The sequence below is a fragment of the Rhineura floridana genome, chromosome 14 (assembly GCF_030035675.1).
Source record: "Rhineura floridana isolate rRhiFlo1 chromosome 14, rRhiFlo1.hap2, whole genome shotgun sequence".
Classification (NCBI taxonomy): Eukaryota; Metazoa; Chordata; class Lepidosauria; order Squamata; family Rhineuridae; genus Rhineura; species Rhineura floridana.
The window spans coordinates 30659897-30687086 of record NC_084493.1 but is presented as its reverse complement, the minus strand read 5'-3'; the positions used below and the strand labels follow the sequence as shown (position 1 = coordinate 30687086).

General features: G+C 44.5%; 1 protein-coding gene across 2 annotated transcripts; it reads left to right on the top strand.

The window, feature by feature from the left end:
- Nucleotides 1-1350: 1350 nt before the first annotated feature.
- Nucleotides 1351-25864, top strand: CRABP1 (cellular retinoic acid binding protein 1). Of its 2 annotated transcripts, none has more exons than XM_061595184.1 (4): nucleotides 1351-1526; nucleotides 2884-3062; nucleotides 19407-19520; nucleotides 25538-25864. In XM_061595184.1, exons 1-4 carry the CDS (start codon nucleotides 1457-1459, stop codon nucleotides 25586-25588), a joined length of 414 nt encoding a protein of 137 aa, XP_061451168.1. In that variant the 5' UTR covers nucleotides 1351-1456; the 3' UTR covers nucleotides 25589-25864. The 2 variants fall into 2 exon arrangements, with proteins under 2 accessions (XP_061451168.1, XP_061451169.1); XM_061595185.1 differs by lacking the exon at nucleotides 1351-1526 and adding an exon at nucleotides 1914-1991.
- The last annotated feature ends 1326 nt before the right edge of the window (nucleotides 25865-27190 follow it).

The following is a 27190-nucleotide window of genomic DNA, read 5'->3' as shown; positions in this document are numbered from 1 at the left end:
CATATGAGAAGAGCCCTGTTGGAAGCCCCACCTAGTCTAGCATCCTGTTCTCACAGTGGCCAGGCAGATGCCTTCAAGCAGGACCTGAGTGCGAGAGCAGCACTTTCCCCATTCGTGATTCCCAGCAACTGGTATGCAGAGTAGGGTTGAGGAGAAATATGATTCAATTTGCATTTAAAGCTGAATGCATCAAATCTGCACTTTCCAAAACTGCATGGGAACAGAAATACAGCCATCCTTCGCACTTATCTGAATTTGCACTTATCCAAATTTTGTGATACAGTTCTCCAACTAAACAATATTTACAAAAATGCATAATTAGGGGAAAGTGTGCATACAAATGAATATATTAGTGAAAATAGCAGTCAAAATGCATTGCACGAGGAGAAACTGCTTGCAAAAATGTGTTTAGTAGGAGAAAGTCTCACTAAAATGCTGGAGAAATTTCATGAGGATTTTTTTTTAATGCAAATTGCTGAAGAAATATGAAGAACCGAAATTAAGATTGGAAAAATTAAATGGAGAGAACCAAAACTGACAGACCAGTCCATCCCTAATTCAGAGGCACATTCTATGGTAGTCCATAGCCCTGATGGGTAGTAGCAACTTCATAACCTTCTCTGTGAACAGGTCGGCAGCTCTCTAAGTTGGCGAAGGTCCCTAACTGTGTGGCAGAAGGTCCCAGGTTCAACCCCGGCATCTCCAGGTAGGGCTGGGAAAAACGCCTTGCCTGAAACCCCAGAGAGCCTCTGCCTGTCCGTGTAGACAGTACTGAGCTAGACAGACCACTGGTCTGACCTGTAGAAGGCAACTCCCGATGATCCCTCAGTTAATGACCCCCACAGCATCTTTCAGCATCCATGGGGGGGTGAGGAGTGGGGGAGGCTCCCGCTCCAGTTTCTCCCCCTCTCCATGTCAAGGCTTCCCATAAGCTCCCCAATCTCCATCTAACTGTCTCCCAGCTGCCAAGTCAGCCACAACTGCGCGCGGGGGGGGGGCGTTTGTGGTTGGAAGAGGCGAGGGAATCTCCTTTCGGGGGAACCCTCGGGGCGGCTGCTCCCCGGCTGGCTGGCTGGCTGGCTGCCCGAATGATGGATGAGGTGGGGGCTTCTGGAAAGGGGAAAGGAAGGATGTGAGTGGGTGGGTGATGGATGGGTGGGTTGCGAGGGGGGGGGAAGAGCCAGATGGATGGATGGATGGATGGATGGATGGATGGATGGATGGGTGGGTGGGTGGGTGGGTGGGAGGCTGCTGGCGTCCCTGGGGCGGCGGGGAGGAGACGGAGCGAGAGGCGGGGAAAAGAGCGAGATGCGCTTGGCCCCCGCACAAGGTGCGCGAACAGAAGGAAGAGATCGAGCGCGAGAGGCTCCCGCTGCCTGCTGTGCCCGCCTGCCTGTGCGCTCGTTCCGTCCCTCGGCTCTCCTCCGCGGTTCCACTGGGCGGTGCTCCCCCAGCGATGCCGAACTTCGCCGGCACTTGGAAGATGAAAAGCAGCGAGCATTTCGACGAGCTCCTCAAAGTCTTGGGTAAGGGCGGGCAGGCGGGCTGAAGCGGGTCGGCATCCAGGAAGCGCCTCTTTTGGGGGGCTGGGGAGGGAGCGGACTGAGTGGATGGGCTTGTCAAGGCGCTAGGCGCAATGAGGCCGAGGGCGCGTCGGGGAGGCGGAGCACTACCCTCCCCCAAGTTAAACCACCCCAGGGAAACCTGCCGGAGGCTTCAGGCGGACCCTCCTGAGGAGGTTTTCTCGGGAGTCGGCGCCGCTTGGCTCAGCGGGGCTCTGGCCCCGGCGTCACGGTGGTTCCCGCTCGCCCAGGACTGCCGGCGGATCCGCCCGGGCACGCTGAGGACTCGCGGGTAGTCACTTACCGCTGCCGCCGCCGGGGTCGGTGGGTCAGTTGCCCTAGCTCGGGGCAGGGAAGGGGCTGCAGCGAGCCCTGGGGATTTACTCCCAGGCAGCCTCGCCTAGCCAGGTTAAAAGTTCGGGGGCGGAGGTGAAAATCTGCTATAACTTCAATTATATATACGTTTGTTTAAAAAAATTAGGGAGACGGCAGAAACAAATCGGGGGGGGGGCGGTGGCTACGTGTCTGCTCCCCGGTCAAGCGATTGCGGCCGGCGCGAGTTGGCTCAGGAGGCAGCGCGATCCGCGGGGCTGGCTCCCGGGCGCTGGAGGAGGGGCTCAGGGGTGGAAGGAGCCCCGCGCCGACTCGGGAGTCAAGTCCCTCGGGCCCTTTCACTGTTTAGCATGATGATGTCCGCTGAGTGCGTGAGAATCGCCTCATTTCTTTCTTCTTCTTTTTAAGGGGTCATTTTATCAATGATTTGGGGAGAGGGGAGGCTGAACTGTGCTCCTGTCTCCCTGGCCAGATTAGCACTAATCCCCTCCAAGGGATGCGCAAATCTGTCGATTCTGGTTTCTCTCCGTTTCTTAATTTCCCAGCCTTAAATTCGTTTCTCTACATTCCAACATCGGTTTGCTTTTTTTTTTAAGTCTTCATGAAAATTCATTAGCATTTTAGTGTGAATTTCTCCTAGTATTGTTTATATGCAATTTTGCCTAATGCACACATTTTTGCAAAGCAATTTCCTCCAGTATAAGGCATTTTAATGCCATTTAAAGTAATATATTCATTCGCATGTCTCCTTGACCCCAGCATATGCCTCTTTGTACATATTACTTGCTAGAGAACTGCAGTGCACAATTCAGAGACGTGCATAACTTCCAAAAATGGCTGTGCTTTGATTCTCTTATTGTTTTGGAAAGTGTGGATTAAGGTTTGCCTTGAAATGCGAACGGAATCAAATTTCTCCCCCATCCCTCCTCCCTTGCAAACACGCTTGGTGTGTTTGACATCAGGGTCCCTTCTCTACATTTTTGCCCAGGGGTCAACGCCATGCTCCGGAAAGTGGCTGTGGCAGCTGCCTCGAAGCCACATGTGGAGATTCGCCAGGACAGAGATCAGTTCTACATTAAGACCTCCACCACAGTCCGCACCACTGAGATCAGCTTCAAAGTAGGGGAGAGCTTCGAGGAGGAAACTGTGGATGGCCGAAAATGCCGGGTAAGAAACAGGCATGACTTGTTACTTGATTGATTGACTGATTGATTGAAAAAATGTATTGACTGAAGGAAGTGTAGTTTGTGAAGGGTGCCGAGAGTTGTTAGGAGACCCCTATTCCCCTCACAGAGCTACCCTTGCTTGTGTTCTTTGGGAAGTGGGACTGACTGTTAAATCACTCTGGGAATTGTAGCTCCATGAGGGGAATTAGGGGGTCTCCTAACAACTCTCGGCATCCTTCACAAACTACACTTCCCAGGATTCTTTGGGGGAAGTCATGACTGTTTAAAATGGAACAATAGTGGAATAAACATATGGTGTGAATGTGGCCTGAATGACTTAAAGTGGCTGAAAGGGGGGGGACCATAGAATATACAAGGTTTAAAAATATAATTAAAAAATTATATTAAATTATATGAAAATTTAAATTATAATATAATTTTAAAAAATATACACAGCTTAAAAATCAGAAAATAGAAAGAGTAGAACAATGTCCATAGTGCAAAGGCCTCCCGAAATAAAACCGTTTGACCCTGGCATCTGAAACTCTGCAGTGGTGGTACCCAGCTGATTTCTAATGAGAGGGAATTCCATGTGGCTGGGCCCATGCTTCTGCTCCCCCAGATGATCTCAGTAATCAGGTTGGGATGTACAGGATAAGGTGGTCCTTAAAGTACTGTATCCTGGGCCTAAGTTGTTCAGAGCTTTGTACACTTGCACAATAACTTTTGTACACCAATATAAGAACTTTGGTGTTCTGCCAAAGAATTTGCACCACTAAAAAAAAAAAATCTATAGGAATACGCTCTCAATAGGGATCCTTATTGTGGGAGCTTTCTGGAACACTGCAGAGTTCCCATAGGATCTTCAAGTTGGAAATGACTTTAGAGGTCCTCTAACCCAACCCACCTGCTCAGTATAGGATTGGCAATGCAGGATGCAGTGACAACAAGGGTATCAAATATTTTTCAGCCCAAGGGCCATATTCCTTTATGGGCAACCTTCTGAGGGCCACATGGCTGTGGTTGGTGGGGCCAGAGGTCAAAGTGGGTGGAGCAATTGATGTAATTTTTACCTTAATAAGGTAGGCTAGTTTCTATAAATACTTGCACACCCCTCTCGCTATCCTCCATCCAGGCAAGCAGGAGGCATGATCAGAGTTCAAGGAGACAGTCCAGCCAGCCAAAAACACTCAAAGGGGTGTGCAAAGCAGGGCTGGTGAGGGGTGTGACTTGGGGAGTGGAGGTGTGGCCTGGAGAGAGTTCCAAGGGCCAGACAGAGGGGCCTGGAGGGTGGCATTCAGCCCCTGGGCCTGAGGTCCCCCCCTTAACTACAGCATCCCTGATAGGTTGGCCATCCAGTCCCTGCTTAAATTGTTCCAGTAAAGGAGTGACCATCACCTCCCACTGCAGTCTGTTCCACTGTGCAGTGGTCATTAAGAAGTTATCCTCATGTAGATGAAATGTATCAGAAAACCTTAGCTCCATACAACTCTACAAAGCAAAAGTCTACAGCAGGTTCCTAAGGCAGGGGCCTGGCTAGTTAATTAAAAGGCTTGGAAGAGCAGGCACACACCATAAATGTGCACATGCTAATGTATAAATATAGACTCAAATTTAAGCTGACTTTGTACACACCATACATTAAAGGCACATTTAAAGCACCTGGTGTCCCCCAAAGAATCCTGGGGATTGTAGTTTATGAAGGGTGCTGGGAATTGTGGCTTTGTGAGAGGTAAACGACAGTTCCCAGGATTATTTGAGGGAAGTCATTTGCTTTAATTGTTTGCATGTACACAGCCTTTCAAAGGGGAGAAACTCCAATTCCGGCTGGTTCTTTCTATCAGGGCTTCCTCTGTCAGGGCTTTTATCAGGGAGCCAACAGGGTTTTCTGAGCCAAATACGTTAATTTTCCTCTGGGCAAATTATGATAGTGGGTGACTAGAGTCTCAATAGCACTGCACTTTGCAGAATGCCCACTTATCCTGGAAGCAAAGTTTTTAGAAAGGTTTTCTTAAAATCTGGGAGGCACAGGAGATCCAGGGGCCAGCGGAAAAGACCCTGAGCTCAGGGCCCTGTGGCCACCCCTTAAGAACACCCCTATCCTAACAGCCAAAAAATTGGTTACAAACACCAGACAGAGACTATTGGCAGGGGTAGCCAAGGTGGTGCCCTCCAGATGTTGTGGACTACAACTCCCATCAGCCCTAGCCAGCATAGTCAATGATCAAGGATGGTGGGATTTGTAGACTACAGCATCTGGAGGACTCCAGGTTAGGAACAGCCTCAGTGAGCACACTTGCACCCATAAAGCAGAGCACCAGCCATGACATCACTGTGGAGCCTGGAAACAAACATCACACACCTTCCTATGAGCTCTGAAAATGCTGAGATCCTCAAAACTCTGCGAAGCATTGAACAGCGTTCCCCGCAAACTAGTAGTGCTGCAAATTGATGTAGCTGTGTGTAGCAGCATGCAATACACGATGACTGTGGTTCCCAACCTTTATGAGTATGGAACCCCTTTTATAAGCTCAAAAAATTTGTGACACCCCCCCCCCACTAAGTGTAATTTTAGCCTCTGTTAATTGAAAACATGTGAACCGCCCAGAGAGCTTCGGCTATGGGGCGGTATATAAGTACAATAAAATAAATAAAGAAATAAACATGGTGCCTGGCAAGATCACATCTGCAAATATCCCTTTCCATGAAAAGCTCCCTGCAGACAGGGAGGTGTTGCTTTCTTTTCTTAATGCAAAGATCCAAACAAATTGGTACCCCTTCTCCCCCCCCCATAGTCTGAAGATGTACAGTCCTGTCTCCCAACATCAGTGGGTTTCAGTGTTGGACTAAGATCCAGGTTCAAATCCTCACCCAGCCATGAAGCCCACTGGGTGACCTTGGGCACACACAGTCTCTCAGCCTGACCTATCTCACAGGGTTGGTGTAAGAATAAAATGGAAAGGGTGGGAACCATGGACACCACCTTGAGCAACTTAGAGGAAAGGTGGGATATAAATGCAATAATAAATAAATAAATACACTTCAGCTGCAGGATGTGGATCCCAGCTTCAGTTAACCTGCTGAGCTTTTTTAAAACAACAACAACAATAAAGAAGCAGCAGTGTGGTAGTGGAGACAAAAGGGTGGATAGATTGAGTAGGGGGTGCTTTTAGTAGATTGAGTGCTTTTAGGCCTTGGGATGATCATCAGAACTGATGACTTGGTTAGTTTGCATTTGGGGAATGAAAGCAGAGCAGAAGACAGATCAGCACACACACAAACACACCTGCCCTTCCTGCAAGCACCTACAGGTGTGCATGCGTTTGGGCACATGGGAGGGAGGAAGCCCTCAACCGCTGCAGCATCTTGGAGAGAGAGATTGGGGGGAAACGAGTGTAGGTAGAAGAAGGGGGGGGACGCTGGCACACACACAGCCTCAGAGATGGGAGGCCAGCAAGTCTTGAGCTCCTCGCTATTCCTTGGCTCCACCTGGGCCAAAGGTGAGATCTGGGCAGCATCACAAATAAGAATAATTTTTAAAAGGAGATGGCAGTGAATCAGGAGCCAAGAAAGGCAGGCAGGCTGGCTGCTGGGAAGGAAGGGGGAAAACAGCCTTTCCTTGCAGCCTTGCTTCTTTTTGCTTCACGAAAAGCCTTCTCCTCTTGTTCTGAGTAAGGGTGTCAGTGTTAGTGTGAGGAGATAGGAGTTGGTGATAATAATCCCCTCTTCTTCCTGGTAGCTCCACCCTCAGCCTCCTTTGGCATCTGCCATGTATTTTTTAAGCAGATGCCTGCCTTCGGCACACCTAAAAGATGCTCTGGTGCTTCAGCAAAAGTCCTCCCCTCTTGTTTGGAGCAAGGGGAAGCTGTCATCTGCAGCAGCAGTGGGGAGCAGACAGTGTCCAGGGAATGAAGACTTAAAAAAAACCATTTCTTTACTGTTTGCGGCCCCTCTAGATTACTTTGTGGCCCCCTGGGGTTCGCGGCCCTTAAGTAAGGAATCACTGCACTATGATGCACCTTTAAAAATAATAATAGTTGAAGTTCAGGAGTTTCTTGCTCTTGCTATCAACCACATAATATGGGTCAAATGAGTCTTATGCCCTTTAGATTTGGGACAGATTTCTGAGAAATCATTCCTCATTCTGCTTCTAAGGCAAATGAGGACAGTAAAACCTTTGCTGATCAGGAACTCTCTAATCTGGGTCTGCTCTAATTCTGGAAAAGTCTTATATCCTTGTGCTGCTAAATATAGATGTGTTTGGAAGTAGGAATGGCGGAGAAATTCAGTTCAGTTCGCATTTAAAGGTGACTCTATGAAATTCGCACTTTCCAAAACAATATGAGAACCGAAACACAGCCATCCTTTGAAATTTGCACTAGCCTGAATTTTGCAATGTGGTTCTCCAACCAAGCAGTGTTTACAAAAATGCATATATTAGGGGAAGGTATGCAAAAAAATGAATATATGAGTGAAAATCACACACAAAAATCAGTCAAAACTGGATACAAAAATGTGTTTATTAGGAGACATTTGTAATGACATGCTGAACAAAATTCCTGAGGGTCTTTTTTAAGATTGCACCTTGCTGCAGAAGTATGGAGAACTGTATTTCAGACTGGAAAAATGAGAAACTGAGAGAACCTAAATGAACAGATCCTTTCATCCACGTTTGGATGTGTTTTGCCTGTTTGTGGCCCTCTCTTTTTTGCAGAGGGAGAGGAGATGTCCTGTTACTGAAGGCAGCCTTGATCACCTTGGTTCAATGAGCCTGGATCATATCCCTCCACATTTTGTCGTAGCTTCCCCTCCAGCAAAGTGTCCAGTGAATTAGGACAAAGGCATTGCTCTCCCCCACCCCCGCCTCTAGTCTCCACCATCTCAGCTTCATCTATCACATTCCTGTCATCTCTCGTTTGTTCATCAGAAATCCCTTTCCATCTGGCATTTGCTTTTTGTGGAATTAAGCTGAGAGATTAAAAGATTTTTTTAAAAAAAGTTGGGAAAGATGGTTTTAAATGGATGCTGACACTCAAGATGCCATTTGGAACCATTTTTCTACTTCTGCTATTTATGTGAATAAATTTTGCTCAGTTCTTCGAGATGTTTACTCATCCCCACCATTCTGTAGTGTTGGCTGCAATTATTTATTAATGATTTTAGTGATACATTATTATTTATTATTTATTTTAGAGATACATGATGCCAGCAATGGGGAAACTTAACTCGGATGTGGCCCTCAGAGGCTTCCTATCTAGCCCCCAAGGCCTCTCATCCCAGGCCCCACCCCTCCTCCTCCTCAAATTCCATCCTGGCTTCTCTGCCTTCATTTATTTATTTATTGCATTTGTATACTGCCCCATAGCCGAAGCTCTCTGGGCTTGGCCTTTCCAGTCAAGATGAACAAGCAGCAAATGTCAGGTGATAGTGGTGGTTGTGGTGGGTCTGATCTGGATTGGGACCCTGACATGGGGGAGTAGAGGGCAGGGCCGGCTCCAGGCATGCAGGGGCCCTTGGGCATCAGCTTGCCCTGGCCCCCTGGTTGGTGGGTGGGTGTCTAGTCTTTACCATTGCCCTTAATGAAGATGGCGGCTGCGGTTTCCCTAAGGGGAATGAAGCCTCCACCGCCATCTTTGTTGATGGCACATGTGCGTGCTACATGCGCACATCTCTGCCATCAACTAAGATGGCGGCAGCGGCTTCAGTACCTTAGGGAAGCTGCGGCCGCCATCTTCATTAAGAGCAATGCTAAAAAGCCGGCTGACAGGAAAGTGGGGGGCATGGGGGGGGCGCGGATCGCGGAAGGGGAGAGGAGGGCCCCTCAGGGGCTCCTGTAGCTCTGGGGCCCTCGGGCCAGTACCCAACCTGGCTGCCCTTTAGAACCGACCCTGGTAGAGGGGTCCCAATCCAGTTTGGCCCCATACACCTGCAATTTTTATTTTTTTTAAAAAGAGAATCCGTTTAATTTATAGGAACAGGATTGGTAATCGGTAATAAGATGTGCTGTATGGATTTACTTTGCAATCCTATACGTGTCTACTCAAAATTAAGTCCCACTGAATTTAATTGGGCCTACTCAGGTATAGGATTGCAGCCTTAGTGTAACAAACTTTGCTTTAGAAATGGTCAGCCCCATCCACAACTTAGTTAAACCTAAATCCTTGGATTGAAACCAAGTCACATCCTAATAATCCTGAAGAGGCAGCCCATCATCCAGAGCTCCAAGTAGGTGTGGGACTCATGCTATTAGTTATAGCAGGCAGAACTTCTCCTTCTGCAGTTAGCAACAAGGAAATTGTTAATTGCACATATAAACCAAATCTACTGGATCATGACCACTATATGAAAATCCCCCGAATCTCAATGGGACTTGCTTTAATACTATTATGTGATTAACTATCTGATCCTAAATAAGTTGGGTTCAATAGGACTCTACACACACACATTGTAAGCATGCCGAGGCTTTCAAGGGTGGGAGCCCTGCTCCCATTTATTTGCCTCTGCAAAGCAAACCCTGCCTGATTGTGACCAAAAATAGTTAGTACACAATCCACACTTAGCTTCAGGAACATAAGAAAAGCCTGCTGGATCAGGCCAATGGCCCAGCTAGTCCAGCATCCTGTTCTCACTGTGGCCAACTAGATGCTAGTTGCAAATTCAGAAGTGCAGGATCTCTTCGGAAAGTCACAGCCACACGCCTTCTAAGATTATACAACCTTCTAAGATTAAAGAATAATCTGGCCAGATTTGACTACTGCTTTCTGCTTCTCTGTCTTTGTTAATACCTACTCAACTCTCCTCTTTCAACAGGCCTTTTAAGACCTATCCCAGTTTGTGTCTGCATTGGAATTGCTTTTAATATGTTTTTTTTAAAACATTTTTTCCCTAAACTATGTTTTTTTAACCCTTTTTTTTTAAGATGTTTTAAAAGCTTTTTTAAAGAACGTTTTTAAAGTTTTTTTGTTTTAATGTATTTTAAGGTCTGTTTTTATGATGTTTTAAAGTGTTTTTACTGCTTTTCTTTGCCGCCCTGGGTTCCTGCTGGGAGGAAGGGTGGGATATAAATTAAATAATAAATAAATAAAAATAAAATAAACAGACATCCCTGTATGTGTTAGCTACTGAAATGAATCTTCTCAGTAGCTGACTCACCTCCTTTCACTCTAATTGGCTCCAATCAGCAGGAAAGGACAAGGAAGCATCTTTGTAGACAGGGCTGGTGCCAGGCATTCTAGGGCCCTTGGGCAGCAGCCTGCCCCAGGCCTCGGCATACACACACATGTATGTCCCACCTACTGTCCCGTCCAGAGCTGGAACCACAAGATGGGGACGCAGGTGCAATTAAATCTTGCTTTATTAGAGTAATGGATACATCTAGGGCATTGCGCTTCATATAGAAACCTGCCTTACTCACTAGAAACCCCTAACTACACTCTAGACATGCTCTGTGGCACGTGAAGGAAGTTGACTCAGCGACTCCCCTCTTTGAGAGGCCAGTTTATGTAGGGAACGTTTTCGATCGTAATCTCTGACTCCTTTGTAAGTCCTGTCTCTGCCCTGTCTGTTTCTTACGGTGATGGGCACAAGGCGAGGGGGTGCATGTTTCCAATGACTCGTCGGAAGACACCTGCTCTTGGGCTGCAGGCTCGAGGTCAGGAGGTGGCATCACACTGGAAGCGTCCTGGGAACTGCATGGCAAGGGAGGAGCTGGTACAACCTCTGGGGCGTCCCCTGATGGGCCCTCAGGAACGACTGGGGGTGGTGCACTCTCCTCTACAGAGCTTGCGCTACCCGTGGGAATTGGCTGGAGTTCAAGTTCATTGCTTCCCCCAAGGCCCCGAGCAGACTCAATAACTCCTTGGTCTTCCGCGTCTTCTGGCAGCTGAGGCACCTGAAACTCATGCCTCTCCCCTCCCTGCTCCTTCAGGGAGAGCCGAGGCTCAACACCTACCTACCTTTCCCTTGGTGAATGCTGCCCGTGCTGTGCAAGCAGTGCCGGTGCCAGGCTATTTTGCGCCCTAGGCAAGGCTAACTACCAGCACCCCCCCCAAAAAATTGCTAACTTCAATTTTCAAAAACAGATGTCTTGTAGAAAAAATGAAAAGCACAAAACTTGAAACTGCTAAATTTATTTTAAATTGCAAGAATAAGTAATACAACAATCTTTGATTATCTTTCTCAAATACAAAAGAAAATGTTTTAGCACACAAATCATTTTGAATAATCTTGTGAATTGTGATGTTAAAATTTAAGTCTCTTAAAAGTTTCAATTTCAGGCATATCAAAATATCACTTTGTGTGCCTTTGCCTTTGCAAATTTTGTCACCAATTCCTTCAGGTCCAGTGCTGATGCTTGGACATGCTCAATTGATATAGTTGCCAAGCCAAGTAGTCTCTTTTGCAACATTGTTGAGCATATGTACATTTTTATAAGTTTGAGCTTTGAGAAACTGCGTTCACCATTTGCCACTGACACTGGAAGTGTGAGAAGGATCCTTAGAGCAACAGAAACATTAGGCACATTATCCAGGAGTTTTAGTTGTAGTATGAAGAGAAGTACTCCTTTTGGTGGCATAGACTTTGGAAGTCATCGAGCTATTGCTATAAGTTCACAGCACAGATCTTCAGCATCAATATCTTTGTTTCTACTGTGCATAATGATTTTTCCAAATTCTTGCAGGCCTTAAGTACATCTTCAGTAGATTTTTTGTTGATACTGTATATATCATACAGGAAGCCAAATAGGGAATTATATTGTTGTAGGTGTTGGAATCTCTCTTCAACAGATTGTATGGCCATGTCTAAGACAGCATAGTAGAAACCTACTTTAAATTTCTTATTTGGATCTTGCAGTGCCTCTTCTTGGCCCTCATACTCAAACTGCCATTTCTTTCTCCTTTTTCTAACCTGTTCTGTCTCAAAGTTTGGTAGTATTTCTAACTCCTTTGCAATCTCAGTAGCATCTATCAAAACCTGTTGAAAACCCTCATCACACCTGCAGCCCACAAGGTAATTCTTGGTCACTTGCAATTGGCTTGTCGCTGAATTTAAATCAGCTTCCTTATTTTGTAGTAGCTTGCTTGTAAGATTGACTTCAAAAAGGATATTGTACCATGTAACAAGGGATACCACAAACTTGAACTTACAAATTGCATCAGCAAGGGCTTTAGCTTCAATTCGGGAAGTATTTCCAGATAAACCTTTTAGGCTTGTGTCATCAAAGATCTCTATTAAAGCATCATATATACTACCAAGATGATATCTCAGTGGTGTCAAAGCATCAATCCAACTCTCCCATCTTGTTTCTCTCAATGGCTTAACAGTTATGCCTAAGTCTGATACATGGCTAGTTAGAATTTGCCAATGCTGAGTCGATGCAGAGAAATAATTATAGATTTGTTGAACCAAACTGAAGAAACTAGTTGCTTCCAGAGAACACTTAGCAGCATAATTGACTACCAAGTTTAAAGAGTGTGCATTGCAGGGCACAAAAAAGGCATGTGGGTTTATGTCCAGGACTCTCTTCAGTACACCATTTTCTTTGCCTTTCATGTTACTCCCATTATCATAACGTTGACCACGCAGATTCTCAATTGGTAATCCCATTTGCTCAAGCTGTCCAAGAAGAGTTTCTGTCATAAAGGCACCTGTAGTCTCCTTTAGTGGAACAAATCCCAAGAAATGTTCTCTTATGATAACCTCAGACTCAGACATCTCATTAACTGATGGTTTGATTACATCAACGTAACATACAATCATTGTCATTTGTTCAATATGACTAACTTCAGGTGTGCAGTCCAGAATAATTGAGTAGTATTTGGCTGAGTTTGCATGTGCTAAAATTTCTGCTTTATAGTACCTGCTAGAAGCTGTATAAGCTCATTTTGGATATCTTTTCCTAGGTAGGGAATAATTGTTTCTTGATCTTTAACTCTGCACAAATGTTCATTCATGATAGGGCTGGATATTCTACAAACTTCAAAAAATTTCCATTGCTAGCACTGTACAACTTTTCAGTTGTACCACGGAATGCCAAGTTTTGCAAGCCAAGAACTATGACCAATGCAATCAAGCGTTCCAAGATATGTCGGCAGTATTGTTCTTCTTGCCTAATTTTCTGCTGGTTAATATCATCAATTGTTTTTCCTTTAGATAAGCCCAATTCAAGTTCCAGGTCTGATAGTTTTCTAAATGGTCACTATTCCTAAAATTGCACAAACATGCTGTTACTCACTCAAGTATAAAAAGGATAAATAACAAACAGAATATAGGAATTTTTCATAAGACTTTATAATTAATTATATTCCATAGCACTGCTGTGGTATTTATCTTAAAATAAAAAATATAAATTGTCAGTTGCATTTTTATAAGGGTTAAAACAACTAATCTGTATAAAACTGTGCCTCTCAAAGATCAGTACTGCGCCCCAGGCGGCTGCCTAGTTGGCCTAATGATAGCACCAGCCCTGTGTGCGAGCATGCCTGCCATCAACCAAGATGACGGCCAAGCCTTGCCTAAGGGGCTGATGCCTCCGCCGTAATTTTGGTTGATGGCATGCATGCATGCTACGCGAGTGCATCCCTGCCATCAACAAGATGGCATCAACAAGATGGCAGCAGGGACATCAGCCCTTTAGGGAAACCTCGGCCGCCATCTTAGTTGATGGCAGGCTTGTGCAACCAGCATTTATGTCAAGGGAGAGGTAGGTGGGGCATGCAGGTGGGCGTTATGGGCCTGTGCAGCAGTAGGGGGGCCCTAAGAGCTTCCTCACGCAATCCGTGGCAGAGTCGGGAGCCAACGCTGCCATGGATCATGGAAGGGAGTGTTACCCACCCACCCTAAGGAGGGGCCCTTTAGGGGCCCCTTGGGACCCAGGGGCCCTCAGCCAGGGCCTGACCTGGCCACTCTCTGGCGTCAGCCCTGTTTGTAGACTCTTCTCAGTGGCTAGCACACTTCCCTTTCTTGCTGATTGGCTCATAGGATGCTGGAGACATAGGAACCCTGCTGAGACCCTGCTCCCAAAAAAGTAAGGGGTCTAAGACCCCCTGAGACCCTGGATGACTATACCCCTGCTGATGGAAAATCCGCAAGCAGGACCTGAGCACAAGAGCACTCCCCTGCTGCAGTTTCCAGCAACTGGTATTCAGAAGCAGACTGCCTCCTACTGTGGAGGCAGAGCATAGCCATCATGCCTAGTAGCCTTTGATGTGGCAGTGCCGCCATGTGCCTTCAGACCTTACCTTGAGAATTATGAAGCAAACATTATGTTTTGAAAAGCAAACATTATGTTTTGAAACCTCTCTCCCCTCCCCCCCCATCGTTTGCCTCATAAAATGTGTAAACTCCCTGCTTTCAATTTTAGGCTTTTGGCTTGAGAAATGTCCTCTAACTCAGCGGCTCAGTGATTTTGCATCTTGCATTAATATTCACAATCCTGGAAAAGGGTTGTCACACTGATTTGGTAGCAACTTATTTCCCAGTTTGCCCTCTGGGCCCATCGTCTTACATCACACCAGGCAGCAAAGACGTCAGCTACCATAGAGCATCTCAGCCCACCTTAGTTTCCATAGTATGACAGCTGCTGTGGTATTGTCTTAACCAGAGGCTGGAGGTAGCTAGGATAACACTCAAGAGAATTCAAGCTGGCAGGATAGGCACATCATTTTCCAGGTGCTGGACTACATTGAAGACATGTAGCCCCATTGAAAGAAGGAGGGACTTACCTCTGAACAAGCATGTATAGGTTGCCACTATAATTTCTCTTATCCCATCATTAGCGCTAGTCAAATACAGCTTATGGTTCCAAGCACTAAACCCAGTTTAATTCATTTTTGCAATGCTTTGCCATAAGATATAGCAGCAGTTTATTTATTTATTATTTTTATTTATTATTTGATTTATATCCCGCCCTTCCTTCCAGCAGGAACCCAGGGAGGCAAACAGAAGTGCTAAAAACACTTTAAAACATCATAAAAACAGACCTTAAACAAAACAACGTTAAAAACATTTTTAAAAGCTTCAAAAACATCTTTTAAAAAAGGTTTAAAAACATTATTAAAAAAACATATTAACAAGCAATTCTAACACAGACGCAGACTGGGATACGTCTCAACTTAAAAGGCTTGTTGAAAGAGGAAAGTCTTCAAAAGGCACCGAAAAGATAGCAAAGATGGTGCCTGCCTAATATTCAAGGGGAGGGAATTCCACAGGGTAGGTGCTGCCACACTAAAGGTCCGTTTCCTATGTTGTGCGGAACAGACCTCCTGATAAGATGGTATCTGCAGGAGGCCCTCACCTGCAGAGCGCAGTGATAGGCTGGGTATATAAAGGGTAAGCCGGTCTTTCAGGTATCCTGGTCCAAGCTGTGTAGGGCTTTGCACAACAAAACTAGAACCTTGAACTTGGCCCGGTAGTTTAGATGCCTTTCCAAAGGAATGACCCAAGCATAGCAAAGTCAAAATAAGAACAGCCCTGCTGGATCAGACCAAAGCCCATCAAATCCAACAGCTTGTTCTCACAGTAGCCAACTAGATGCCTACAGGAAGCCCGCAAGCAGAAGCTGAGCACAAAAACTCTCTCTCTGCTTGTGATCCAAGCAACTGGTATTCAGAGGCATACTGCCTCTGACACTGGAGACAGTGGATGGCTATCATGGCTAGTAGTAGCCATTGGTAGCCTTATGTTCCATGTGTTTGTCTAAACTCCTTTTAAAGCCCTCCAGGGGGTTTAAGGCCTATCAATGGCTATAACTCATGATGGAACATTTAGGGTCAGAGACAGTATAGTTATAAGGGATGGGTGAGAAATTCAATTCAGTTCACATTTCAAGGCGAATCTATTAAATCCGCACTTTCCAAAGCAATATGAGAACCAAAACACAGCCATCCTTAAAAATTCACACTTAATTTGAATTTTACAGTGCAGTTTGCCAACCAAACAATGTTTACAACAATGCATATATTTGGAGGTGTGCATAAAAATGAATTTATGAGCGAAAATAATATGCAAAATGCATTATATGATCAGGAATTGCTTGCAAAAAGTGTACATTAGTCAAAACTATGTAGAGAAATGTGTTTGTTAGGAGAAATTTACACTACAATGCTGGAGAATTTTCATGAAGATTTTTTTTAAGTTTGCCAATTATTGCAGAAATGTGAAACTGAGAGAACTGAAACTGACAAATTTTTGCATCCGTAATAGCTATGAATGCTATTAGCTAGGAATGATACTAAAGCATGTGATGCTCTGAGGTTGTCCTGCCAATGTGGACAAGGCACTTGAAGTTGTCCATCCCACCACCTGTACTTTTGACCCCTGCCTATTATTATTATTATTATTATTATTATTATCCCACCTTTTCCTCAGAACTGGGATTCAAAGTAGCTTACAAAAATTAAAATAATACAGCTAAAAATATTTAAATAAAACATACAGAAAGTTATAATTAAAATGTAATTAAACTATCTATAGAATTAAAACCATTTAAAACATAGTAATTAAAAGAAAAACACAAATCAATAAAACAGCACCCTATCTAATATCCCTTGCAGTTAGTTCTCCAAAGCCTGTCAGAATAGAAAAGTCTTCACCTGCTAATGGAAGGACAACAGGGAGGGAGCCAGTGCAACCTCCCTAAGAAGGGAGTGCCAGAGCCTGGGGGCAGCCACCAAGAAGGTTCTTTCACATGTTCCCACCAGACGTGCCTGCAAGGGTAGCAGGACTGAGACACGGGCGTCCCCTGATGATTTCAGAGTTTGGGCATGCGCACATGGAAAGATACAGTCCTTCAGATCGCCTGGCCCTGAGATGTAGAGGGGTTTATTGGTCATAACTAGCACTTTGAATTGTGCATGGAAACAATCCAGTAGCCAGTGGAGCTTTTGTAACAAGGGAGTCATGTGATCCTTGTGACCAGCCCCAGTTAACAATCTGGCTGCAGCTCGTTGGACCTGCTGAAGTTTCCAAACATTGTTCAAAGGCAGCCCCACGTAGAACATGCTACTGTACTCCAAATATGATGTGACTCATTGAATTTCTGCCTGCCATACAGCTGTTAAATGCACAAGGACCCAATTTCCCCCCAATGCCAATCCTAAACCATAGCCTAGGCTGCCATCTTGTACCCACTTATCTGGTGTAGGAGTCTTCCCATTAAACCCCATTAAAAACTAAGAGACTTATCTTGGATGCCATTGTACTGAGTCCCTGATCTTTACCTCCTCTTTGCTAAGCCTTCACATTTGCTTTTTGCGCAGAGGGGGATTCTTTAACATTTGCCCACACTTATTGTGTAGTAGTATTTGCAGGAAATAATTTCTAGGTGCTACCTGATCTCAGGCAAACCCCGCACAGGAAAGATGCATCCTGATTGCTAAGGGAAAAGGAAGGACAAACTAAGGCGATTCCAAGGATTTTAAAAAAAGACAGAAGCAGAAAAAGTGCACTAAGTGAGGGCAAAACAGAAACTCGTTAAGACCGAGGGATTCCTATTGCCTGGTATCCAAACAACTCACATCAATCACAGCTCTGGCTTCACTCATTGGCTAATAACACTGACTGGCAGGAGCAGCCAGGCTGGCTCATTTCACAGAAAGCTCTTAGAAAGGCACATGTACATTTTGCACTATACCTTTCTTTCTAGGAGGGCTAGAGACTTTTTTCAAAAATGAAAGCATGGATTCTGGGCTACCTGCTGGGGGCACAGGTGCCACGGTACTCACTGGCAATAGCGTGATATTTTGATATTTTGGATGTATATCTAATGAATGTATTTTTGCTGGTTAGTTATGTATTGTAGGACTTTTTTTCTTGTTTTGGTGCATTTGGAATGTGAACAGCATTGTGATTTATAAATGAAAAGAGATATAGCAATTTATTCAATAAATCAATAAAAATATGATGCATGCATGTGTCAGAGGAGGCATTTTCTTCTCTCTCTCTCTCCTCTCTAGTGTGTGTGTGTGTGACACAGAGAGAGAGAAAGGGATGCCTCTTCTAGGATGAGAACTCAGGATACCCTTATAATTGAACTCTTGGTGCATGGGTGGCGTGAAAAGGGGATTCTAGTGAAATGCTTCCACCACCACCACCTGCAAATAACAGGCATTTCCTCTCTCTCCACCAAGTCTCATGGGACTCTCCCCAACCCCCTATATCCAATGGTTTATTCAAAATGGATATGTAGAACCTCCATGTTCAGAGGCAGTATATTTCTGAATGCAGGTTGAGAGGAATAATATAACAGGGAAGGGCTATTTCCCTCAGACCCTGCTCATAGACTTCTCAGAAGTATCCAATTGGCCACTGTGGGAAACAGGAAGCTGCTAGGTCCAACAGGACTCCTCTTATGACTTCAGTTGTCAATTGATGGAGATAGAACATGCACTTGCAGCCTCAATTCCCCCACAGAAATGCAACAAGAGCAATTCCAACAACATAAGAGGTCTGTGAACTGCTTTTTCAGCAAATCTAAAGACATGCGGCATCAGGCAGGGCTAACTCCAGGGGCAGAGGAGAGCCCTTGGGAAAGATGTTTTCAGTGGGCCCCATTTCTGATTTGGGCTCACCTCCTCAGCACTGTTATCGGTGCCCATCCAATTACCCTCTCCCTCTGGGCACAATCTGCTCCACTGCTCAGGAAGAGAAGTCAAACCAAGTGAAGCCTGCTGATGCACCTGTGCCTTTCTCTGGTCACTCTCATGTGCGTTGAGAATGCAGGCGAACAGAGAGTCAGGAACAGAACCAGGGGTTGGCAGTGGGTCCATTGCTGGAGGTTGGGCCTGGCCAGGTGACCAGCAATGCCAACGCCTGCCATCAGATCTACAGTTGAACCGGACCAAGCCCAAACCCCCAATCTGTGTTGCATTGCACTTGTCAGCGGTGAAGCCTCTGTCAATGTCTGGCTGAGCAGATGGAATGTTGGTGAACATTTTTGACATCACAAATAAGCAGCTACAGAATGATTGGTGTCTACCTTCTATGAGGCAAGGTAGCATTATAATGATTGATTGAGAATAATGCCTCACAGGGAGAGGGGAATCTGTGATGGGGGCAAGCAGAGAAGTGGGAAACTAAATGGGAAGCCAATCTTAGACCAGGTAAGGGGAATCTGTGGCAGAAGTTGGTGAACTCCAATTCTCATCATCCCCAACCAGGATGGCCAGTGGTCAAGGATGATATGAGTTGTAGTCCAGCAACATCTGGAGAGCTAGATTTCTGACTTCTGTTTTACTGCAACTGTTATCTATTGTAGGGTCTGATGTTTAATTAGGCTTGCAAAAATATAATTAACACAGCTTATCACCCCCACCCACCCCGGTGTGTGTGTTCTCTTTGCTTGCAGAGTTTAGCCACTTGGGAGACTGAAAACAAGATCTATTGCAAACAAACTCTTCTGGAGGGTGAAGGCCCCAAAACCTATTGGACAAGAGAACTGTCTGGAGACGAGCTGATTTTGGTAAGATTTTTTAACTTTTTTAGGGGAGGCTCTAAATGGTAAGAATGGACTCCCCTGGTATGTGGAGAAGTCCACTTTCCTCTGATATATTAATGCCACTTAGCCTAGTGTTGCATACTCTGACTGGCAGCAGCTCTCCAGATTCTCAGACAAACAAAGCCTTTTCTAGCGCCTTCAACGTGATCCTTTTTAAGCGGAGATTGAACTTCGGACATGCTGCATATGAAGCATATGCTCTTACTACTAAGCTAAGTCCTTGCAGAGAAAAGGCAGATAGCAAGGAAAGGTGATCACTGGCTAGGCAGCTCAAAAGCACGATTCACAAGTCCCTTCATTTCCCTGGGAAAAAAAATCATGCCACAACTGATTAAAGGTGGCAGACTGTAGAGCATGGAAGAATGAGTGAACATTTTTGTAAATGGCGCTGCGGAATTATGAAACTGAACATGGCAGGCGAGAAGGTTCAACACACACTTTAGAAGCTCATGGCTTTGATCTCAAGTGGCAGTGACTTTGTCTTTTAAGACATCATTTCACTTGAGCCAAGGATTTATCCCTTGAATGTTTTTCCCTCTTAAACATTCATAAAAGATAATATAAAAAGCAGAAGTGTGTTGAAAAATTCCAAAATCCACTTTAAAGTGATACTTTTATTAGGCTATTCAAAATGTTACAAAATAAGGTGCAATCTTTGAGTTCCCCAGAATTCTTCCACAGGCTTTCCCAGTAAACAAAGGGAAGGGAAATGTTGGCTGCTGTAAATGCCATGGATGCAGTCTGCATTTAACCAAAGACTTCAGATCATCTCATGGGGTACTTTTGGTAGTCCCCCTATGCCCTGGAGGTTCAGTCTGCCTTTACTGTTCAGACAAGATTTTGGAAATTGAATTTTTTCCTAGCCAGTTTTATTGAAATGCTATTGATGCTTTTACAGATGTGATTATTGCAGTGTAGTAGTAATGGGGGACTTCAATTATCCCGCTTTCTGTTGGGAGACAAATTCTGCCAAACACAGCCCTTCCAAGAAATTTCTGACTTGTGTTGGAGATAACTTCCTCCTACAGAAAGTGGAAGAAGCAACCAGAGGATCAGCTATCCTGGACTTGATTCTAATCAATACAGATGATTTGGTGGATGAAGTGGCAGTTATGGGAACTCTGGGGGAAAGTGACCACACCATACATGAATTCTTGCTTTTAACAGAAGCAAAAGCTGAGAGTAGCCATACGAGCACCCTGGACTTCAGGAAAGCTGATTTTAATAAACTCAGAACAATTGTAAGTACGGTTCCATGGCAAGTGACCCTAATGAGAAAAGGAGTCCAAGATGGGTGGGAGTTTCTACAAAAGGAAATTCTAAAAGCGCAATGGCAAGCAATTCCAACAAGGAAAAAAGGGGGGAAACAGCAGAAGAAGCCAATGTGGCTTCACAAAAAGGTTAGAGATGACCTGAAAACAAAAAAGGACACATACAGGAAGTGGAAAGGCCAGGCCACAAAGGAAGAGTACAGGCAGGTATCACGGAATTGCAGGGATGGCGTCAGGAAGGCTAAAGCTGAGAATAAGCTGAGGTTAGCGAGAGATGCTAAAAGCAACAAAACAGTTTTCTTCAGGTATGTACATAGTAAAAGAGAAAATAAATGGTGGCACATCTACTCAATGAGGATGAGAAATTCCTCAGTGAGGATGGCAAAACAGATGACAAAGAAAAGGCAGAAGTACTCAATTCCCAAAAAAGGGTCTATGACCCTCACGGGAAACATGAAGTAGAAGGGGCAGTATTGGAGCTTGAGATTGATAGACAAATGGAGGAATACCTAATCACTTTGAACGAGTTCAAATCGACAGGGCCCGATAAACTGCATCCTAGATTATTGAAGGAACTGGCTGAAGAACTCTTAGAACCACTGTCTATTATCTTTGCGAAATCATGGAGGACTAGTGAAGTGCCAGGAGACTGGAGGAGAGCTAATGTTGTCCCTATCTTCAAAAAGGGGAAAAGGAGGAACTGGTGAACTACAGTCAGACTAACTACTGTTAGTCAGCCCAACATCAATTCCCGGAAAAACTCTGGAGCAGATTATAAAGCAGTCAATCTGTAAGCACATTGAAAACAATGCAGTGATTATTAGGAGCCAACATGGATTTATGAAGAACAAATCCTGCCAAACTAATCTTATCTTGTTTTTTGATTGGGTAACCTCCCTTGTAGACTGTGGGAATGCTGTGGACATAATATATCTCGACTTCAGCAAAGCATTTGACAAAGCACCCCATGATATTCTGATTAGCAAACTAGCTAAATGTGGGCTGGATGGAACAACTATCAGGTGGATCCACAGTTGGCTCCAGAATCATACTCAGAGAGTGCTTATCAAGGGTTCCTTCTCAAACTGGGTGGAAGTAACGAGTGGGGTACCACAGGGCTTGGTCCTGGGCCCAGTGCTCTTTAACATTTTTATTAATGACTTGGATGAGAAGGTACAGAGCATGCTTATCAAATTTGCAGATGATACAAAACTGGGGGGCACAGCTAATTCCGTGGAAGACAGAAACAAAATTCAAAGGGACCTTGATAGGCTGGAGCATTGGGCTGAAAACAACAGAATGAAATTCAACAGGGATAAATGCAAAGTTCTACCCTTATAAAAAGAAACCAAATGCACAGCTATAAGATGGGAGATACTTGGCTCAGCAATACGACATGTGAGAAGGATCTTGGAATTGTCGTTGATCACATGCTGAATATGAGCCAACAGTGTGATGTGGCTACAAAAAAGGCAAATGCTATATTAGGCTGCATTAACAGAAGTATAGTTTCAAATCGCATGAAGTATTAGTTCCCCCCTATTCAGCACTGGTTAGGCCTCATCTTGAGTACTGCGTCCAGTTCTGGTCTCCGCACTTCAAGAAGGATGCGGACAAACTGGACCAGGTTCAGAGGAGAACAACAAGAATGATCAGGGAACTGGAAACAAAGCCCTATGAGGAAAGACTGAAAAAACTGGGCATGTTTAGCCTGGAGAACAGAAGACTGAGGGGAGATATGATAGCACTCTTCAAGTACATGAAAGGTTTTCACACAGAGGAGGGCCGGGATCCCCTCTCGATCGTCCCAGAGTGCAGGACATAATGGGCTCAAGTTGCAGGAAGCCAGATTTTGACTGAACATCAGGAAACACTTGCTAACTGTTAGAGCCACACAACAATGGAACCAATTACCTTGAGAGGTAGTGGGCTCTCCGACACTGGAGGGATTCAAGAGGCAGCTGGACAGCCATCTGTCGGGAATGCTTTGATTTGGATTCCTGCATTGAGCAGGGGGTTGGACTTGATGGCCTTATAGGCCCCTTCCAACTCTACTATTCTATGATATTTTCATGTTGTGCACTGTTTTGATATTTTTCTATGGAAGTGCAGTTTTGGAAAGAAAGAAAAGGTGTATGGAAAGGGGTAGCAGGCATTCAAAGCACTTAAGTGCATTGCTAGTTGCAAGTTTTACTTCAGGCTGCTGGGAAGAATGTTCAGGCAATGGTTGGTCCATTTCTGAAACTATAAAATCCATTTCCTAGCCAGATCTTTCTAAGAGGGCCTACTTCCACAGGAAGTGTGTTATCAACATTGGTATAGCATTTGCTCCAGGTTTTGGGGGTGGGGGAAAATGAAGATGTTGTCCCCCCCTTTCTGAGTAAGCCTATCTCTGCCTCATCGTCATTGCCCACTCACTTGCCCCTGTCCCTCTGGACTCAATCCACATCACTACCCAGTGGGAGAGAGCAAGCTTGCATGCTTGGAGTAGCAGAGTCAGGGAGCTCTGGGGGCTGGCAGATGCACAAAGACGCTGACACTGATCCCAAGCCCTACATCAGTTACCTCCAAACTCTGTGTTTCATGGCAAGGTCCCATGCAGATCTCAGCCTGCTTAGCTTCAGCAAGAATGCTGTGTCACATGCTTTCAGAGATCATGCAATTTACTTCACCAGTGGAAGAATTCAGCACCCCAAGGATCCCAGTTTTTCATTTGCCAAGAGAATGAAGTTGCTAGTCCTTAAGACTACAAAGACAGGCTTGAAAGTGTGTGGTGGCACAATGCCCCAGAAGCTTTGGGGAATAGGATAAGCAGAATCCCCTGCATTATATGCAGGTGGTGGAAATGTTTCAGTGTCTGAACATGAGAACAGGGTAGACCGTGGGAATGAGCATACAAAAACAAGGGCCATAGCTCAATGGCAGAACACGTGCTGCACATGTAAAAAGGTCCCAGATTCAGTCTCTGGAATTTTCAGAGATGTCTGGGAAAGACCCTTGTCTGAAACCCTGGAGAGCTTCTGCTGGTCAGAATAGATAATAGTTTGACTTGATATACAAGGCAGCGTCCTGTGTTGCAAACAGTGGAACAAGATCAAAATTTCTTAAGTAAAATTGTGCAAAATATTTGGAGAGGGAGGTGATGTATTCTGTGATATTACAGAAACGCCCCAGATGGGGGAACAGAAGTGCTGGGTACTAATGGAACATAAAAATACTGGGTTGTAATCAACTAAGTCCTACTCAGAGTAGACCCACTAAAATTAACAAACCTGTTAGCCACGTCTTTTAACTTCAATGGGCTTACTCTGAGCAGGACTAGCACTGACTACCACCCACTGGACATAATCAGGAAACTTGTACGATAGTGAGAATCAGAGGGATATAGCAGATCCCTGAATTTTATAGATTTTTTGGGGGGGGCACGCATATTGAGACAGTGGTGTTGGCCAGTATGTCAAAGGCAGCATAGAGTACAATAGACCGGAAGACACAGGAAATCACAGTAGGTAGAAATAAGAGGCCCTCTAAACTAGCCCGGTATATGAGACACACTATCTGCCCCACATGATCAAAACTCTGATAATGATGGAGGAAGAATCACAGGAGAAATTTTCCATGTCAGAAAAAGAGATAGACCAAGTGGGACCTGCAATAAAATGTTTCAGCACATTCTCCCAATATCAGTTTGCATTCAGAATTCCAACCAGCTAGCCATGCCCTTCTCTGGAACGGTTCCTCTCTTCCCCTCCCCACCGTTCCCCATTTTTTTCTTTTCTAATTGACATCCAAAATTCCATGGTTCATTACTGGGGTTTTCTTTGGGGGGGTACTTTTTTTTTACTTTGCGAAACTTCAGGATTCCCCTGAGCATGCTGATTCTGTCCTCTTGTTTCTCAGTAACCCGTTTTTGCTAAATGGCAAGACGTGGCATTCAGCACCTGAAGTCCAAGAGGATGCCAGCATGGTTAAGGAGCAAAATGAAGGACACTATAAAAGGCAAGGCAGCTTCCTTTAAATTTAAAGATTAGGTATCTTGCCCAAATGAAAATAGCAAAACAAAAAAATATGGCAACATATAACTTAATGATAATAATAGCAGCAAGAAACTGAGGAGTAGGAGATTTAAAATACCAGTGCTAAATACATTAAAATAGCAGTTCCCAAAGTTTTTCTCCTTATTTTGTCTCTTATTTTTAATTACATTTTATTGCTTCTTTGGTTGCTTATATTTTTTTTATTGTATTACAATCTGAATTCCATAGAATTCCGTTGAATTCAAATTGCAAGGGTTCGTCGTAGACCACTTCAATGAAGTTTGCAGGCCACTGTGGTCCATGGACCACAGTTTGGGAACCCCCATAGTTATAGCAGTTGTAATGTTTCGTGCTAGATGCTGTATGATCTTAATTGCATTTTATTGCTTCTTATATTTCTTATATTGTATTTTATTGTATGACAATTTGCACTCCACAGAATTCATATTCTAATACAATTCGAGAAATAAAAGCAGCAATTAAAATACAATTGAAAAGCAGTATGAACATTTAATGCAAACATGCCACAGACTACCTGAATGAAACTCTCAGACCAGTTTGGGAACCACTGAATTGAAATAAACAAGACTGTCCCCTCTGCAATAAGGGAAGTCTTGCATCATTTCTGCTGCCTGATTTGCTTGGAATTGTCTCCCTTTCTTTTCCTCTCCAGACTTTTGGTGCCAATGATGTCGTATGCACAAGAATTTACGTAAGAGAGTGAAAAGTACCAGCCACCACCATGTGAGATGAAAGGATGGATTAACAAGCAGATATTGGGGGGGGGGATCCTGCATAGTAAACATCCATGTGTGCAGCCTTAAGAGCAGCCTTGGACGTGACCATACATGTCATCTCAAATCCCAGTTGACCAGCCCATACCTCGGGCTTTTTGCTTTGCTTACAAACCCTAGTCCCAATAGAATTGTGTGCGCGTTGAGTGTGTGTTTCTTTCCCCTCTACTTTGTATTTTGTAGTTAACAAATTTGTATGATTTGAGCAGTAATTAAATTTATTGGATATAATGCCCAATGTTTTTAAAGTAGTTTTTCTTCTTCGTGCTAGATGCTGTATGATTTTTATTTATTTTTTGCTTGTTTTATTTGTTATAATGTATTACAATTTCCATTCCATAGAATTCAGATTGTAATGCAATAAAATACAATATAAGGAAAAAAGCAGTAAAATATGATTAAAAATCAATATAGATATTTAATGCAAACATGCCACAGACCACCTGAATGAAGCTTGGGGGTCACCGGTTGGTTACTTTTATTCATCTCACAGCTCTTAACCCAGTTATCTCCCTCCTCAACATTCCAGAAGCCAGAGAAAGATTCTCTGCTCTCATTTCTGGCCTGATCGAGCAGCCAGGTTCTTAAATGTTATGAAGAGAATGTTTCCCATAAGAACAAAAACACCTTCCTTGATCTGGCCAAAGACCACGTACTCTGGTCTCCTCTTCTCACAATGGCTAACCAGATGCCTGTGGGAAGCCCACAAACAGGACCCGAGTGCAATAGCACTCACCCCACTTGTGATTTCAGGCAACTGGGAATCTACCTCCGACAGTGAAAGTGAAACACAGCCATCATGGCTAGTAACCTTATCCCACCCTGCTCAGCACTGGTAGCACAGCAATCAGGATTCCCTGGCCAACAAGACCTGAACTACTGCCAGTCTGTTGTGTAGAGATATGTCCGTTCTGTTTGGAGGACACAGTAAGAATTAATATATATTAGGGTAATTAGTTGTGTATGAAGCACAATACGTATACGCAGCATTTGCCAACCTGGTTCCCCCCCCCCTGCTGTTTTGGACTACCGTTCCCATCATCCTCAGCCACACTGATGAGAGCTGTAGTCCAAAACATCTAGAGAGTGCCAGGCTGGCAAAGGCTGCTACATAGCATATAAATCTGTTACTGTGTTAAGAATGGACATGTGAAGGCTCAGGAAAAAGGCAGAAATATTTGGGGGGAAAGGCACTTTTTTTCAGGGACAAATGGGGGATAAACAGGGAACACCCAATTTTCCATTTTTTTCCTGGGCCTTCACACCTCTAATAAACAAAAAGAACTTAAAGCAATAGAAATGGTCAGCAAGAAGCAACTGGCTCATTTTTTAAAAAATGGTGTTGCCTCCTTATTTCATGACCTACTGGCTGAGCCACTATGATTTACCCAGAGGGAACCAAGGCTGGCGTTAACTGTAATGCAGGGATGGGGAACCTATGGCCCTGCAGGTGTTGTTGGGCTCAAACTCCAGTCAGTCCCAGCCAGCATGGACAATGGTCAGGGATGATGGGAGCCCAAAACATCTGGAGC